This window comes from Chamaea fasciata, unplaced genomic scaffold (genome assembly GCF_029207755.1).
Source record: "Chamaea fasciata isolate MVZ Bird 193981 ecotype frontalis unplaced genomic scaffold, bChaFas1.0.hap1 SCAF_2, whole genome shotgun sequence".
Taxonomy (NCBI): domain Eukaryota; kingdom Metazoa; phylum Chordata; class Aves; order Passeriformes; family Sylviidae; genus Chamaea; species Chamaea fasciata.
In genome coordinates, this window is record NW_027094087.1 from 116,129,907 (window position 1) to 116,145,254 (window position 15,348).

At 51.1% G+C, this 15,348-nt stretch overlaps 1 protein-coding gene across 1 annotated transcript in view; it reads right to left on the reverse strand.

Annotated features, from left to right (window-relative positions):
* LOC136285714 (trifunctional purine biosynthetic protein adenosine-3-like) overlaps positions 1-15,348 on the reverse strand; it is a 28,592-nt gene that overhangs the window by 2,535 nt on the left and 10,709 nt on the right. Inside the window, exons 12-22 of the mRNA XM_066177226.1 lie at positions 14,816-14,984; positions 11,450-11,681; positions 11,230-11,324; positions 10,516-10,625; positions 8,389-8,587; positions 7,330-7,581; positions 6,397-6,546; positions 4,850-5,056; positions 3,953-4,093; positions 2,854-2,984; positions 1,269-1,410 (exon numbers count right to left, since the gene is read on the reverse strand). Of these exons, the coding sequence (XP_066033323.1) occupies positions 1,269-1,410; positions 2,854-2,984; positions 3,953-4,093; positions 4,850-5,056; positions 6,397-6,546; positions 7,330-7,581; positions 8,389-8,587; positions 10,516-10,625; positions 11,230-11,324; positions 11,450-11,681; positions 14,816-14,984 (1,828 nt within the window). The remainder of the gene's footprint in view (positions 1-1,268; positions 1,411-2,853; positions 2,985-3,952; positions 4,094-4,849; positions 5,057-6,396; positions 6,547-7,329; positions 7,582-8,388; positions 8,588-10,515; positions 10,626-11,229; positions 11,325-11,449; positions 11,682-14,815; positions 14,985-15,348) is intronic.

Genomic DNA, 15,348 nt, shown 5'->3' on the forward strand with positions numbered 1-15,348 from the left:
AAAACAGATAACTTGAACTGAATTTCCTTAAAAAGCAAATGAGGCTTGATCATCAGTCCAAACCCTGAGCAGCAGTGCTCTGGTCTGAGGGAATTCTGCTCTTCCAGGAACGCAGCAACATTCCCAAAGGAGCCTGTCCAAGGTGTCAGTAAGTCCTGAGAGGCCTCAGGAGCCGGCACCGACTCACTGCTCACGCCCTCCCTCACTTGGGGCACACCAGAGCTGTGGCAGGGTGTGCAGGGCACCACGGGAGGGGGAGAGATCCCTCCTGGGAATGCATCAATCAGTCTTTCTCCCATTTTTCTCCCAGTGGGAGCCGCAGGGGCTGAGTTCCGGCAGGACTGCCCAGCACAGCTCCCTGGCGAAGGATGGGATCGGATTCCTCCCCTGGGGAAGGCACAGACCCACCCCACGCCCCCATTCCACCCCTCTGTCACTGCTGAGGCAGCACAAGGGGCTCCTCTGGCCATCCTCAGCCAGAATCCCACCACAGCCCTCTTATAAATACATATCGTATGATTGGCTCTGTGCAAATATTAAAGTGAATACTACATGGGTTATGTTAGGAAGTTACGTCGTAATAACATTTTTTTAATAATAGTGTGAAAAATATGTTTTAGGCTGTAGCGTAATATTAAAATAGAAACTATGTGATGTAAGATGCTTTCTAGTGACATCCGAATCAGCTCAAGAAATGGGAAAGACAACTCAGAAATTCTTCACATCATCCTGTCTAAATAGAGATAACAGCAAGGGCACCAAGGATTCCAAGAAGAAGAATTTATTGCCTTCATTATCAAAAGATTTGCGACTTTGTGGAGCCACGGAAAATGTATGTGCAAGAAAGAATGGTGGGGAGAGAAGTTGCAATGAAGCAGAAACACCTGAAGCCAAAAGGAATGTTTCAATCACGTATGAAATTTATGAATATGCAATAACCTCTGGTATTTAAAGGCAAGATCTTTTGTTAGCAAGCTGTGCCTTGGCTGGGAACGCCAGGCACCCAGACGTCTGTCATTTTCCTTCCTTATGTCTCTCATTGTCTTATTTTTATCATTATTAAACTTTTAAAATTTTAACAAAAAATGAACCATGTTTTTCACAGTCCCACTGCCAGAGGGAAGCACAGGGCAGCTTCTCCCTGCTGGAATGTCAGCAGTGCCAGCAGGGCTGAGGGATTTAATCAAAGGGCAAGGAACTCTGATAATGGAATCCTGGTGAGACCAACCACCCCTGCTTTGGTTTCTCTTTTGCATTTCATTTCTTACCTTTCCATTTTCGGAGAAAAGGGCTGGACAGAACTCTCATGAATCCTGACAGACAGATCAGCTCCACAGAGAATTCCTCCAGGACTCGGTCGATGGTGCTGTCGAATTCCGAGCGGCTCCCGTACAGTTTGTGGTCAATCACCTGGAGCAGGGAAACACAACAAAAGCCACATCAAGGAAACAGCTCGGGCAACAAAGAGGAACAAACTGGATTAATTCCAGGACGCTCCACGCTTTGAAAGGAGGGTGCAGTGAGGTGGGGTTGGTCTTTTCTCTCCCAGGTGAAAGGGTGAGAGGAAATGGCCCTAAATTGCACCAGGGGAGGTTCAGATTGGAGATTAGAAACAATTTTTTCCCTTTTAAGAGTGGTCAGGCACTGGAATGGTTGCCCAGGGAGATGGTGGAGTCAATTGGCCAGTCCCTCTGGGTGAGGGGAGGAGGAGTTCCTTTATTTCTACCCCACCTCCCATTTTCAGCCCCCCAGGTGAGAGCTGATTCCGGACTCTCCTGAAGACCTTCAAATAAAGGGGCTCACAAAACCTCGTGCTCTTGCCTGAGAAAATGTGAGTGAATTTTGATATCACTTCTTTTTTTTAGAGGTGAGTCAGAAAAATGTCACGTGTATGCAGCTCAGGAGCTGAAGAAACTGCTGAACCCTTTCCATGCAGGGACTCTAGCAGAGTTCATTTCTACCTGTGCACAGCTGTAAAAACAACTGCTCAAACCCTCTTGGATGTCAGAAAGGGGAGCTCCTGCTTTTCACATGCCAGGACACAGAATGTTCTCAGACAATGCTGATGGTCCTTGCCAGAGGTTTTTGTGGAACAAACCAGAGTAAATCCTGTCCCAAAGAGCTGCTTTGTGGCCCACAGGCAGGAGAGAGCTTGTCTGGTGCCACTGAAAGGGACTGGCCACAATGTGACACACAGGTTTTCATCCTGGAGAGGAGAAGCTCCAGGGAGAGCTCCGAGCCCCTGGCAGGGCCTGAAGGGGCTCCAGGAGAGCTGCAGAGGGACTGGGGACAAGGGATGGAGGGACAGGACACAGGGAATGGCTTCAAAGTAGGATTTGATGGGATCTTGGGAATCAGGAATTGTTCCCTGGCAGGGTGGGGATGGAATTCCCAGAGCAGCTGTGGCTGCCCCTGGATCCCTGGCAGTGCCCAAGGCCAGGCTGGACACTGGGGACAGTGGGAGGTGTCCCTGCCATGGCAGGGGTGGCACTGGGTGGGCTTTAAGGTCCCTCCAGCCCAAACCAGTCTGGGATTCTGTGATTCTAAGGAGGGATAAGCCCAGGAGACAACACATTTCGGTGCTTTGCAGAACATGGAGTTTGACTGATTTCAGCCAAAGCTTGAGCCTCATGGGCTGCAATCTCAGACCCAAATCATCCATTTAAATCCTTTCCCTGGGAGGTAGCACTCATTGCCGAGCTGGGAAAAGCTCCCTGAGCCAAGCGAGGACTCCCTGAGCTCCATCCCCAGGGAAAGCTTCACGCTGGAGTGAAATCACCTCAATGCTCAGCGAGCATTTGCTGCCCACCCAGAGGCTCAGGGCACGAAAAGGAGAAGGGGCCGTGTCCTTACCCTGGTGGGGATCCCGGCGCGGGCGGCGCTGCGCAGCTCCGGCACTCCGGGTCTGTTGGAGATGAGCAGCACCAGCTGGGCACAGCTGCCCGGCTCCCGGGCAGAGCTGATGAGTGCAGGCAGGGCCCTGCCTCCAGGGGGAGAGAGAAAGGGTGGGGGGACACCTGAGCACCCACGGCCCCAGAGCTGCTGCTCTGACACAGAGCTGCTTGGCCACTCTCTTGGGTCGCAATGTCTAACCAAAAGCACGTGTTCTAGTCCCAGGCTGTTGGAACCCATTGAAAAGAATTTTCTTTTAACTCCAGGGGGTGGGAGCAGGTGCCTTCTGTTAATGGGGCCGTGTTCTTTATCCCTTCCAGGACCCATCCTCCCTCCAGGGGATATCTGCTGTCCATGGGCCATCCAGGCTCACTGCAGGGCTGAGACAATCCCATCATCCCACGGGAAGAGGCTCCACCCAGGGGGAGGAGCCCAGCATTCCCGCCTGGATCAAAGCTGGCATTCAGAACAGCAGCACAGCCTGTGTGCACTGGATTCCCAGAGGAAAACCTGACCCATCTCAGCACCACTGGAGCCTTCTCCAGGATCATCTCTGCTCCAGCAGAACCACAGCTGGCACTGCAGGAGGACTGGACTGGGCTGACACCAACACCCTGAGCAACAGGGGGTCAGCTCGTGTTCTGACTGTCAGTGTTCCTAGGATTTTTGTTTGTTTGTTTGCTTCACTACATTTGTATTTTTTAATACTCCCAGTAAAGAGCTGTTATTGCTATTCCCATATCTTTGCCTGAAGGCCCCCTTAGTTTCAAAATTATAATAATTTGGAGGGAGGGGGTTTACATTCTCCATCCCAAGGGAAGCTCCAGCTTTCCCTGGCAGACACCTGTCTTTTCCAAACCAAGACATCCACAAACAGAGGGTGGGGGCACAGGTAAAGCTCAGTTTTTAAGAAGTGCAACACCACTTGCAGTCAAAGTGGAGCCCTGGAGTTTGAAGGCTCTGGAGGTTCCACTGAAGGAAAGGCCAGGTGGACATACCAGAACCAGCCTCTCCAGAATGTGTGAGGACATTTTCTGTGCCAGGACAAGCGACAGCTCACCTGCTCCAGAGACAAGAACAGCCACCTTCACCTTTCTCTTCCTGGCCTGGGGCTGGCTCTGGGCAGGGCTGTCGTTCAGCAGCTGCTGGGGGCTGCTCAGCTGCAGGGCCTCTGCAAGATTCTCCACTTCAATGCGAGAACCTGCTCCAAACACACCAGGAAAGTGTCAGATTTTACCTTTTCCTCCTAAACTGACTTTGTGTGGTTTATTCATAATGTTTCAACTAGAAATTCCATCAGCAATGAATTTATGCCAGCACAGGTAGAGCTCCAAAGGGATTCAGTGCTTGAACAGCCCGGATCCCAGGAGCTGTGCTGGTCTCTCAGGTGTTGCCTGCTCACAGAGTTGTTCACAAAGGCCCAGGCATGGCCTTCTCAAGGATTAGTCCCGTTTTTTATATCTCTCATGTTCCAAAAAGGCACTAAAAACGATGCTGACGGAGCTGAGGTGACATTTTGGCTGCCAAACTCTTGGGTTTCCAGAGGGATTTTGGTTCCTGTCCTGCTGGATGTCAATCAGTGACACACCAGGATTCAGACTGACCATTACCATCCATGATTGCACAAAGCTGTGGCCTGTCCTCAACCTTTACATGGATCTGTGTGAGCTGGGAAGGGATGGGCAGGAGGGGAGTTGATCACCATGAGTGTGGTAAAATATCCGCTGATTTTTGGAACAGTCAGCACAGGGATTTTCTGAAGCCTCAGGGAAGGGAAGAGGTTATCCAGGTGCTGCCACTCTGAAACAAGAGCTCATTTCTCATTTATTTAATACTGAAATGTAGATTTGGAGGCGTCCAGTAGCCTCCAGCCTAGTGAAACAACGGGAAAAGTGGTGTGAACTACACAGACTTTGGAACAGGGAGTCTCTTCAGTCCCACAAGGACACCAGCTCACCTGTGTGACAAGGAGCAACCACCTTCCCAATCAGCCAGGCCTCCTGCTGCCTCTGGATGTCCTGGAGAACGTGCTGGGCCAGCTCCTTCTGCACGACCAAGACAGCCCCAATCCCACAGGGGAAGGTCTGAGCCATCTCCTCTGCAGAGAGGTTGCCCTCCTTGTAGAGCCAGCAAAAGATTTCAGGGATCTTCCAGCTGAGAGCATCTGGAAAAGATTGAAATTTGTGTGTGGGCAGGACAAATGTTTGCTGTTATTTATTATTTACTATCTGCAATGGCAGTGATATGTCACAGGAGCTGGTAGAGACCAATTCTTGCTGCCACAGAATCCCGGGATCCCTGAGGCTGGAAAAGCCCTCCCAGCCCAGGGAGCCCCACCATGTCCCCAGCCCGGAGCTCTGAGTGCCACCTCCAGGTGCCACCTGCAGGGCCGGGCACTCCAAAGCTCCCTGGGCAGCCCCTGCCAAGGCCTGAGCACCCTTTCCATGGGGAAATTCCTGCTGGTGTCCAGCCTGAGAGGACCTTAAAGCCCATCTCAATATACCCTCTGCCATGGGCAGGGACACCTTCCGCTATCCCAGGGTGCTCCAAGCCCCAGTGTCCAACCTGGCCTTGGAAATTTCTTCCTTTCCTTTCCTATTTCATTCTAGAGAAACCAAACACAGAGACACCTTCCTTTCCCCCTCTCCATCCCCACTGTATTTCTAGACTCACATGAACATGGTTTTCTTTAGTTTTTCCAACTTCTGAACTTTTTGCCCAATTTTGGCTCAATTAGAAAAAGTTCTGCCTGACTCATTTGTTCAGATGTTGTGGGGAAGCCACCAAAAAAGTGCATTAAATGTGTGTGTGTGTGTGTAGCAAATGGAGAAAGTTATTCTCACACCAAACCTCAGTATTTGGTCAAAATGTTTTGTTTGGAGAGGTGTCCTGAGGAACACACAAGCCTCTCCAACACCTTTTGTCCTACGGGTGTGCTGGCCTTAATCTCCTCTGAAATTTCCTTTCTCCAACAAAGAGTGGGGCTCATCACTTGGAATGGGAATGGTTTTGGCACCCACTTGGGGCCGTTCCCCTCTGCAGGGACATTTCTGAGGATTCCACAGCTGAAGCTGGAAGGTCAAGGCTGTGCTGTGCCTGAGTTTTGTCCCACAGGAACATACACAGAATCACTGGGTTGGGAGAGACCCCCCAGACCACAGAGTCCAACCCAGCCCCAACAGCTCGACTAAACCCTGGCCCCGAGTGCCACATCCAGTCTGCTTTAAACACACCCAGGGATGGTGACTCCACCACCTCCGCGGGCAGACCATTCCAGTATTTGATCACTCTTCCTGTGAAAACCTTTGTCCGATATCCAGCCCATATTCCCTTGGCACAGCTCGAGGCTGTGTCCTCTGGTTCTGTCAGTGCTGCTGGAGAGAGAGACCGACCCCAGGTGAGCACAGCCGCCTCTCAGGGGATTGTACAGAGTGGTCAGGGCACCCCTGAGCCTCCTTTTCTCCAGGATAAACTGCCCCAGCTCCCTCAGTGTCAGGTACTTACCCAGGACGGCGCTGAGGTGCTCGGGCAGGACCCTGGAGATGCCCCCCAGGAGCCCCTCAGCCGTGGGGGCAAAGCCCTTCACGTGCCCCGAGCGAAGGACGGGCAGCAGAGCTGGGCTGAACGTCTTCCCCGGGGTCAGCAAAACATCTCCTGCAAACAACAGCCTCAGCTCAGTCCTTCTGTTTAAAACCTCCTGAGAGGTTTAGAATCAAACCATCACAGACTGCTTTGGGTTGGGAGGGACCTTAAAGCTCATCCCATCCCACCCCAGCCATGGCAGGGACACCTCCCACTGTCCCCAGTGTCCAACCTGGCCTTGGGCACTGCCAGGGATCCAGGGGCAGCCACAGCTGCTCTGGGAATTCCATCCTCACCCTGCCAGGGAACAATTCCTGCCCAAGATCCAACCTAAATTTCCCCTCTTTCAGTTTGTACTCATTCCCCTTGTCCTGTCCCTGCAGGCCTTGTCCCCAGTCCCTCTGCAGCTCTCCTGGAGCCGCTTTGGGCACTGGAAGTGGCTCTGAGCTCTTCCAGAACCTTCCATTCTCCAGGCTGAATTCACTGAATTTGTTTCAAAGGTCGTGGGGTATTTTTGGGAATGCTTCCCTGAACAGCTTCTCTCCTCCCAGTCCTTGCAGAAAGCCTTGGCAAGGAGGCAGAAGCGCTGCCCAGCCTTGCAGAGCAGCGGACACCAGCCCAACCCCAAAGCCTGATGAACCCAGGGATGGATGGGAACAGCCCTGGGCAGCACCTGGCCCTGGCAGTGCCCTGGGAAGAAGGAGGATGGCACACCCAGACCTGGCCCTGGCAGTGCCCTGGGAAGAAGGAGGATGGCACACCCAGACCTGGCCCTGGCAGTGCCCTGGGAAGAAGGAGGATGGCACACCCAGACCTGGCCCTGGCAGTGCCCTGGGAAGAAGAAGGATGGCACACCCAGGGTGCTGTGCCCGCAGCTGCCCGGGGCTGGCGAGGAGCAGTGCAGGGAGGATGTCAGGAGGATCCTGCGCACGATGCCGAAGGCGGGGCCGGGGATGGCGGGGCAGCCCAGCCCCAGGAGCGCGTCCCCCTCCTGGGCTCTCTGCGGCCCCGGCAGGCGCTGGCCCCGCTCCACCGCGCCCACCACGAACCCGGCCAGGTCACTGTGCCCGGGGGGACACGGAGCCGCCACTTCTGTCACCTCCTCACCTGCCAGGGGAGAGAGGGGTCAGCACCTCCTGCTTGTGTTCATTTGAGACTCGCAGACGCCCACAAGGATTTGGGTTGGGAGGGACCTTAAAGCTCGTCCAGGGCCACCCCTGCCATGGCAGGGACACCTCCCACTGTCCCAGGCTGCTCCAAGCCCCCGTGTCCAACCTGGCCTTGGGCACTGCCAAGTGTCCCACAGCCTCTCTGGGAATTCCGTCCCAGCCCCTCCCCACCTTCCCAGGGAACAATTCCTGCCCAATATCCCATCTAGCCCTGCCCTCCCTCAGCTCAAAGCCTTGATTGTAACACCATTTTAAATTCACGGCATTTCCTAAAGTCAGCAGCACATCCAGGGACCACACGCAGCCTAAGAACATTCAGATATATTTTTGAAATCCTTCTTGGTTTGTTTCTGCACCTCGGGACTCCAACAAAACAACGCTGCATGAAAGAAGTGGTTTTGTCATTATTGTTTCTGGTACTCACGTGGCACCTCCCTGAGTACGGGCGAGGACATGGAAACATTAACATTGAGGAATGTGAGGCTTCCAGTTCTGTTCTCCTTTGTTCAGGGATAGAGGAGGAAGAACAAGGACCCAAGTGCACAAAGACTAAACCCCATCTTTCTGTGCTGACCCGTTTCACAGACAAGGAAGAATTGAAAGCACAAATTCTCAGCTGCTTTTTCCACCAAATGGAAACCAACAGTTCCAGGGCTACATTCTGCCTCCAGCACCCAAGTCCATTTCTCTGGTGATAAATTCAACCTCTGACCCCTCAAATCTCCGAGGAGAGGAGAGTGCATACCCAGGAAAGCACAGCCTGCACTCCTGCAAGCCTCAGCTATTCCTTCTTTGATTGTTTCCAGCACTTCAGCATCAAGTTTGCCACAGGTCAAACGACTGAGGAAGAAGAGGGGCTCAGCCCCGTGGGCCAGGAGGTCATTGACACACAGGGCCACCAGGTCCTGCCCCATGGTGTCGTGTCTTTTACACACCTGGGCAACCTGCAAAACATGGTGGGAACGAGAAACAGGCAAAACTCAGTTATTAATCAGTGAAATCAGCAGAAACCTTCTTTTCTCTGAAAGGAATCACTACAGGCCATACATGGAGGACAGGATCGGGTGCATTACCTGGCTGAAATCAAGAGAAAAGAGCTCATTTCCTTGCGGACAAAAAAAAGAGAAAATCTATTTTGCTTTTTGCAATATTAGTTCAAATTTCAGCCATAGCTACCTAGAAATTGTCATTTTGAGGGTGGTTTTTTTGTTGTTGTTTGTTTGCTTTTTGGAATATTATAGAATCATGGAATGATTTGGGTTGGGAGGGACCTTAAAGGTCGTCCAGGGCCACCCCTGCCATGGCAGGGACACCTCCCACTGTCCCCAGTGTCCAACCTGGCCTTGGGCACTGCCAGGGATCCAGGGGCAGCCACAGCTGCTCTGGGAATTCCATCCCCACCCTGCCAGGGAACAATTCCTGATTCCCAAGATCCCATCAAACCCTACTTTGAAGCCATTCCCTGTGTCCTGTCCCTGCAGGCCTTGTCCCCAGTTCCTCTGCAGCTCTCCTGGAGCCCCTTCAGGCCCTGGAAGGTCTTTGATAAAGCAGAGTTCCCTCAGGCAAGTTGCTGTTTGGTTTTAGAAGGAATCCTCACAGTGTCTGCATTGCACAAGTAATGAAACCTGGGTCAGGTGTTGTGGCTCCTGCTCAGCTCCCAGGGCTGTCACGGGACAAAGGTTACACAGGGATCACAGAATTATAACATCAGAGAATCACTGAGGGTGCAGAGGACCTTTAAGATCATCAGTGGATTAATTTTCAAGGAGGTACCTTTTACTGACACAGTTCCAGCTGTGCAGAAAAGCCCAGGACAGAGGGATGGGCGAGGGGAAAACGTGGATAAACACCACTGGATTCCAAATGGTGAGGGAGCAGCACCCAAACAAAGTCTGGGCTTGGAGTCCTGATTGATTTCCCTGGATTTAGGATGGATTTAGGAGTGCTGTGGAAACAGACATCCCACAGCCTTTGCTGCATGACAACACCTCCCTCCCACTGCTGCAGGAACACTCCAGCCAACCTTTCCTTGGCCAAGGAAGAACCTTGGGAACAGTGTGGAAACACAGCTGGGAAAGTCTCTGTGCCAAGCAGTTGGAACAAAGCCTCACAGGAGCCAGCACCAATCCCTTTTTCATGCTCAGAGGTGTCAGAGGATGTGAAACTTCAAAAGGCCTTTGGGACGATTCTGCTCAGCCTCCTGCTGTTTGTTATCCTGGCATTAAACGCAGAAACCATTTGAAACAAGGGATATTGCTGTGCTTGACAGTGAAAGGAGCTTCAGATCTCCACTCTCCTGATGGCTGAAAACCTTCTGATTTAAAATATAAATAAATCCCCAGGTCAACTTATCCTGGTTCAATGCATAAATGTATCCCTGGCTCAATTTATCCCAATTCACTACGTAAATATATTCCTAACTCAGCTTATCTTCTGTGTTCTTAGCTAACTAAAATCCTTTATTTCTTGGCTTCTTTAATGTTTATTTCCCCCATCCTTCCTCTCCCCAGTACCCTGGTACCTGCTTCTCCCTTTCCATACAAATTTTTTGAGGCTGAGTCTGCCAGTTCTCATTTCAACAACTCCCTGTGCTCCTCCTCCAAGCCCATGAATCCTCTAGTTTATAGCAGAAATTCTGGGGTTTAGTGCCTCAAGTTTTCAGCTAAATTTTGGGTTATTATCATTTCACCACAAAATACCCACACCCTCAATGAAGAATGCCCAGGCCCTGCACAAATAACCATTTCCAGAGTTCAGGTGGACTCAGGGCTGTTTGTAGAGCTCAGGAGGGTGCGGATGGTGGGACTGACTGTGGCACTAAAACAGCCCTGGCAGGTGACATCACCTTTGGTGCAGTGGAACTGTCAGTTACCTGCAGTTTGGGTCCAAGGCCCTTGGTCTGGGACACCAGGATGGGATCATCATAACCAGATGCCTTCAGGTCAAAGAAAGCAGCAAAGCCTCTTCCTTCTGAGCGACCTCCTGCCAGGTACAGACATGGCACAGATTGGCTTTATGGGAAATAAAACCACCCAAAACTCTCACCAAGAAAAGAACTGGAAATGTTCACAGAATCCCTGAGGCTGGAAAAGCCCTCCCAGCCCAGGCAGTCCCACCCTGTCCCCAGCCCGGAGCTCTGAGTGCCACCTCCAGGTGACACCTGCAGGGACGGGCACTCCAAAGCTCCCTGGGCAGCCCCTGCCAAGGCCTGAGCACCCTTTCCATGGGGAAATTCCTGCTGCTGGCCAAGCTGAGCCTCCCCTGGGCCAGCCCGAGGCCGTTCCCTCTCCTGCTGTCCCTGTTCCCTGGGAGCAGAGCCCGACCCCCCCGGCTGTCCCCTCCTGGCAGGGACTTGTGCAGAGCCACCAGGTCCCCCCTGAGCCTCCTTTTCTCCAGGGTTTCTATTACTATTATTTATTGTAAGAAGCACAATCACCTCCATGGCTAGGCAGGTATTTGCTGATCTTGTGCTGATCCCAGCCCAGTTTCCCAAGCTCAGTTTCAATGCCACGAGTGCACTGCTCACCCCCCAGGGGGAAAAAGAACCAATACACTGAGGGAATTCCCAGATTCTGCCCAGTCCTACCTGCCCTGGTGCCTCTCAGAGCTGATGTTTGTGGCAGATGGCTCCAAACGTCCCTGGCTCCAGCTCCCACGTGTCTGTCCTTGGCCACCAGGGCCCTGTGGGGAGGGAAGGAGGTGCTGGCAGCAGCAGTGACCCTCTGTGCAGGGCCCAGCAGAGATGGCCCAGCTGTGAGAGGCAGGGAGGAACATCTGGGCTGGGCTCAGGGCCTGTGCTCACGTACAGGGGCTGCTGGAGCAGCTGCAGGCCCCGGAGCCCAATGTCCCTCCTGAAGGTGGCCCCCTGGAAGTGGATGGTGGCCACACCCCTGTTGGCTTCTCCCACGGCTTCCATCAGGTCCTGCCTGACAGCAGTGATGGACAGGACTCTGCCACCGCTTGTCACCACCCTGCCATCCTTCAGCGCTGTGCCGCCATGGAACACCTGCAGCCCCAGCTCCTGGGCTTGCAGAAGCCCTGCAGAAACAAAGGGAATTCTCGGAGGATTTTGAATTGCATTCTCTGGTGACTCGAATCTCAGAATCAAGGTGGGAAGAGCCCCTGAGGATCACCCAGTGCCACCCCAGTGCCACCAGCATCAGCCAACCCCTGTCCCCAAGGGCCACCTCCAGACTCCTCCTGAACACTCCCACACACGGTGACTCCAAACCTCCCTGGGCAGCTCATCCCAAGGCCTGAGCACTGTGCCAGGGAAATTTCCTTGCCCAATCTCCACCCTGAGCCTCCCCTGGTGCAATTTGAGGCCATTTCCTCTCCTCCTTTCCCTGCCCCTCCTGGCAGGGACTTGTGCAGAGCCACCAGGTCCCCCCTGAGCCTCCTTTTCTCCAGGCTCAGCCCCTTTCTCCTCCCAGGACGTGTCTTCCAGACCTGTCCCCAGATCCATCACCTTCTGTGGAGAAAACACTGAAGTCATTTATTCAGCCAAGGGAGAACAAAGAAGTTTTCACCTTTGTTTTTTTTTTTTTTTCTGAGAAACAGCATCATCAGTGAAAGGCATCCCAGTGCACTGGCCCCAGGAATCCTCTTCTGAGCCATCCAGTAAAGCATCAGGGAATTCCAGACTGGGTTGGGTTGGCAGGGACCTCAGAGCCCACCCAGTGCCACCCCTGCCATGGCAGGGACACCTCCCACTGTCCCCAGTGTCCGACCTGGCCTGGGACACTGCCAGGGATCCAGGGGCAGCCACAGCAAATCTGGGAATTCCATCCCAGTCTCTCCCCACCCTCCCAGGGAAGGATTTTTTCCCAACATCCCACCTAAACTTGTCATTTCTCAGTGTGAAGCCATTCCCTGTGTCCTGTCCCTCTCCATGCCTTGGGAATTGTCTCTCTCCAGGTTTCCTGGGGCTCCTTCAGGCCCTGCAAGGCCACCCTGAGCTCAGCCCAAAGCTTCTCCTGTCCAGGCTGAACAATCCCAGCTGTGCCAGCCTTTCCTTCCAGCAGAGCTGCTCCATCCCTCTGCTCATCCTGGAGCCTCCTCTGGACTCTCCTACATGTCCACATCTGGGGCACCCCAAATGTAAAGAAAGAAATCCCACAGGAACAGAGATACGGGATCCAGGACCCACCACAGGACATATCCCTGCCCTGTGCCAGGAAAGCTGTGCTCTCTCTGGGAACTGTGGATAATTTGTGGAGGGTCTTCCTGCAGGGAATCACAATCCACAGCCATTTCCTGCCCGGATTCTCCCTGACATTAAACCATCAATGCTGATGTTACCTCAGCACCCCTCCCACTATTCCATCCTGCCCACTCCACACAATTCCCTACAACACCTGGGACTGGTGCTCCACAAACACTCACAGGGGGCTGGTCTGACACAGGGAAGCAAAACTGTTCAAGGTTTGGAGTTTTTTTAGATTGCTGTTTTGAGGGAAGGAAAAGGGAAGAGGAGGAACTGCTGCCACCACCTGGGAAAACGAGAACCAAGCACAGTTTTGTTTTTTCTCCTTGTTACAGGCTCAAGGGATTCTTCCCCCCGGCTCTGCTGCAATGGAAATCCAACCTCTTTGCATCCTGTTGTAAGGAATACTCCAGAATAAAAAGTTTTTCAAGGCATGAAAATCAGAGAATCCCAGAATATCCCGAGCTGGAAGGACACACAAGGATCATCCAGTCCAGCCCCTGGCCCTGCACAGGACACCCCAACAATCCCACCCTGGGCACCCCTGGCAGCATCATCTAAAAATACAGGATTCGGTGTGAAAAAGAGAATACAAACTAATCAACCCCATGAAACTGTGAAGTGGAGGATAATAACAAAAGAATGGATTGAATTCCATTGATTTGACTCTTTTTTTGTGATTTACAAGCAAGGGGTCAGAAACCCTGCCAGGAACGAGGCGCCAGAGCACGACCTTGTCCCCAGGGGATGGAGGGTCCCCAGAGAGCTGCCAAAATTCGGGAGCCCTGGCCAGGAGCTGAGGTGCTGGGCTGGGCTGACACCAGGAGAGGCTGGGACTGGCAGGGCAGGAGCTGAGCAGGAAGGAAATGATTCTGCAATTGTTCCCTCTGGTTTTAAACATCTTCGAGATCCTGAACCAGGGGTACTGGAATAGAGGAAATGAATACTGAATACCTGTATGAATCCTGAATATCCACATCCAATATCCAAATGGTATTGATAGCTAAATGAATACCTATATCCAATATCCAAATGGTATTGATATGTAAATGAATATTGAACATCCATATTCGATATCCAAATGGTATTGATATGTAAATGAATATTGAACATCCATATCCGATATCCAAATGGTAATGATATGTAAATGAATATTGAACATCCATATCCGATATCCAAATGGTATTGATATGTAAATGAATATTGAATATCCGTATCCAATATCCAAATGGTATTGATATGTAAATGAATATTGAATATCCGTATCCAATATCCAAATGGTATTGATATCTAAATGAATATTGAACATCTGTATGAGTCCTGAATATCTGTGTTGAGTATCTATATGGCTATTTCTAATATCTATATGAAGATTGAATATAGATATTAAATATCCATTTGAAAATTATATCTAACATATATAGAGAACATATATATCTGCATAGATATATATTGGATATCTATGCAGATATTGAACATCTATATCAAATATCTATATTAATACTGAATATCTGTTGAATGTCTACATGCATATTGAATATCTGTATCTAATATATGTATATTGAATACCTACATAAATATTGAATACCTATCTCTAATATCTATATGCATATTGAATATCTATATTCAATATAAGTATATAGAATATGTGCATGAATATTGAACACCTACCTGAATATTGAATACCTATCTCTAACATCTAAGTTAATATTGAATAGCGGTGTGCATACAGAATATCCCAATGCCCAGCGTGCCCAGAGCCTGGAGCCCTGTGAGGAAGGTGCCCCATTCTGGTGATCCTGGGACAGCTGCAGGAGGCTGCCCTGCTCCTCTTTCAAAGGTCACAGGCCTCAGGTGTCACCCTTGTCCCTTGGCTGAGTCCATTTACCTCTGGGAGCAGCAGTAAATCCAAACCCACTGCAGGACTATGCTGTAATTAAAGAATTAACAACCTTCCCAGAGTTACCTGTTACCTCCATGCCCTTGGCAGAGTCTCCAGGGTATCCTGGGCTGGCCATGACCACACACACAGCACTTCTGTTCTCTGACCAGGCTGGCATGCAGCTGCAGAGTTTGCCATCAATTGTGGCTTGGATCACTTCATAAAAATCGTTTTCAAGCAGAGGGAGAATTACCTGCAGAAAGTTTTCAGAGTGATGGAAGTTAGTTTTTTATTTTGCTGGCTTGCTGGAATTCACCTTAGGGAAAACTCAATGGATGGAATAAAATCTGTATGTGCCAAGCCAGAACATTTGGACACTCTGGGTGAACATTTAATTTGCAGCTTCTTTTGGCACCAGTCAGAAATTCAGAAACACAAGGTGTGAGCTTATGTAGAAGGAACATGAATTTAGACCGCTCCCATTATGCTTCTATCCAGAAAAACAAAATCTAACAAAATCAGTTAATCTGAATTAGCTAATAATTCACAGGAGCTGACGAGCCAGAATTTTTAGTTACCTCAGACATTGTCTAAGATGTTCACATCCAGATCTTTCC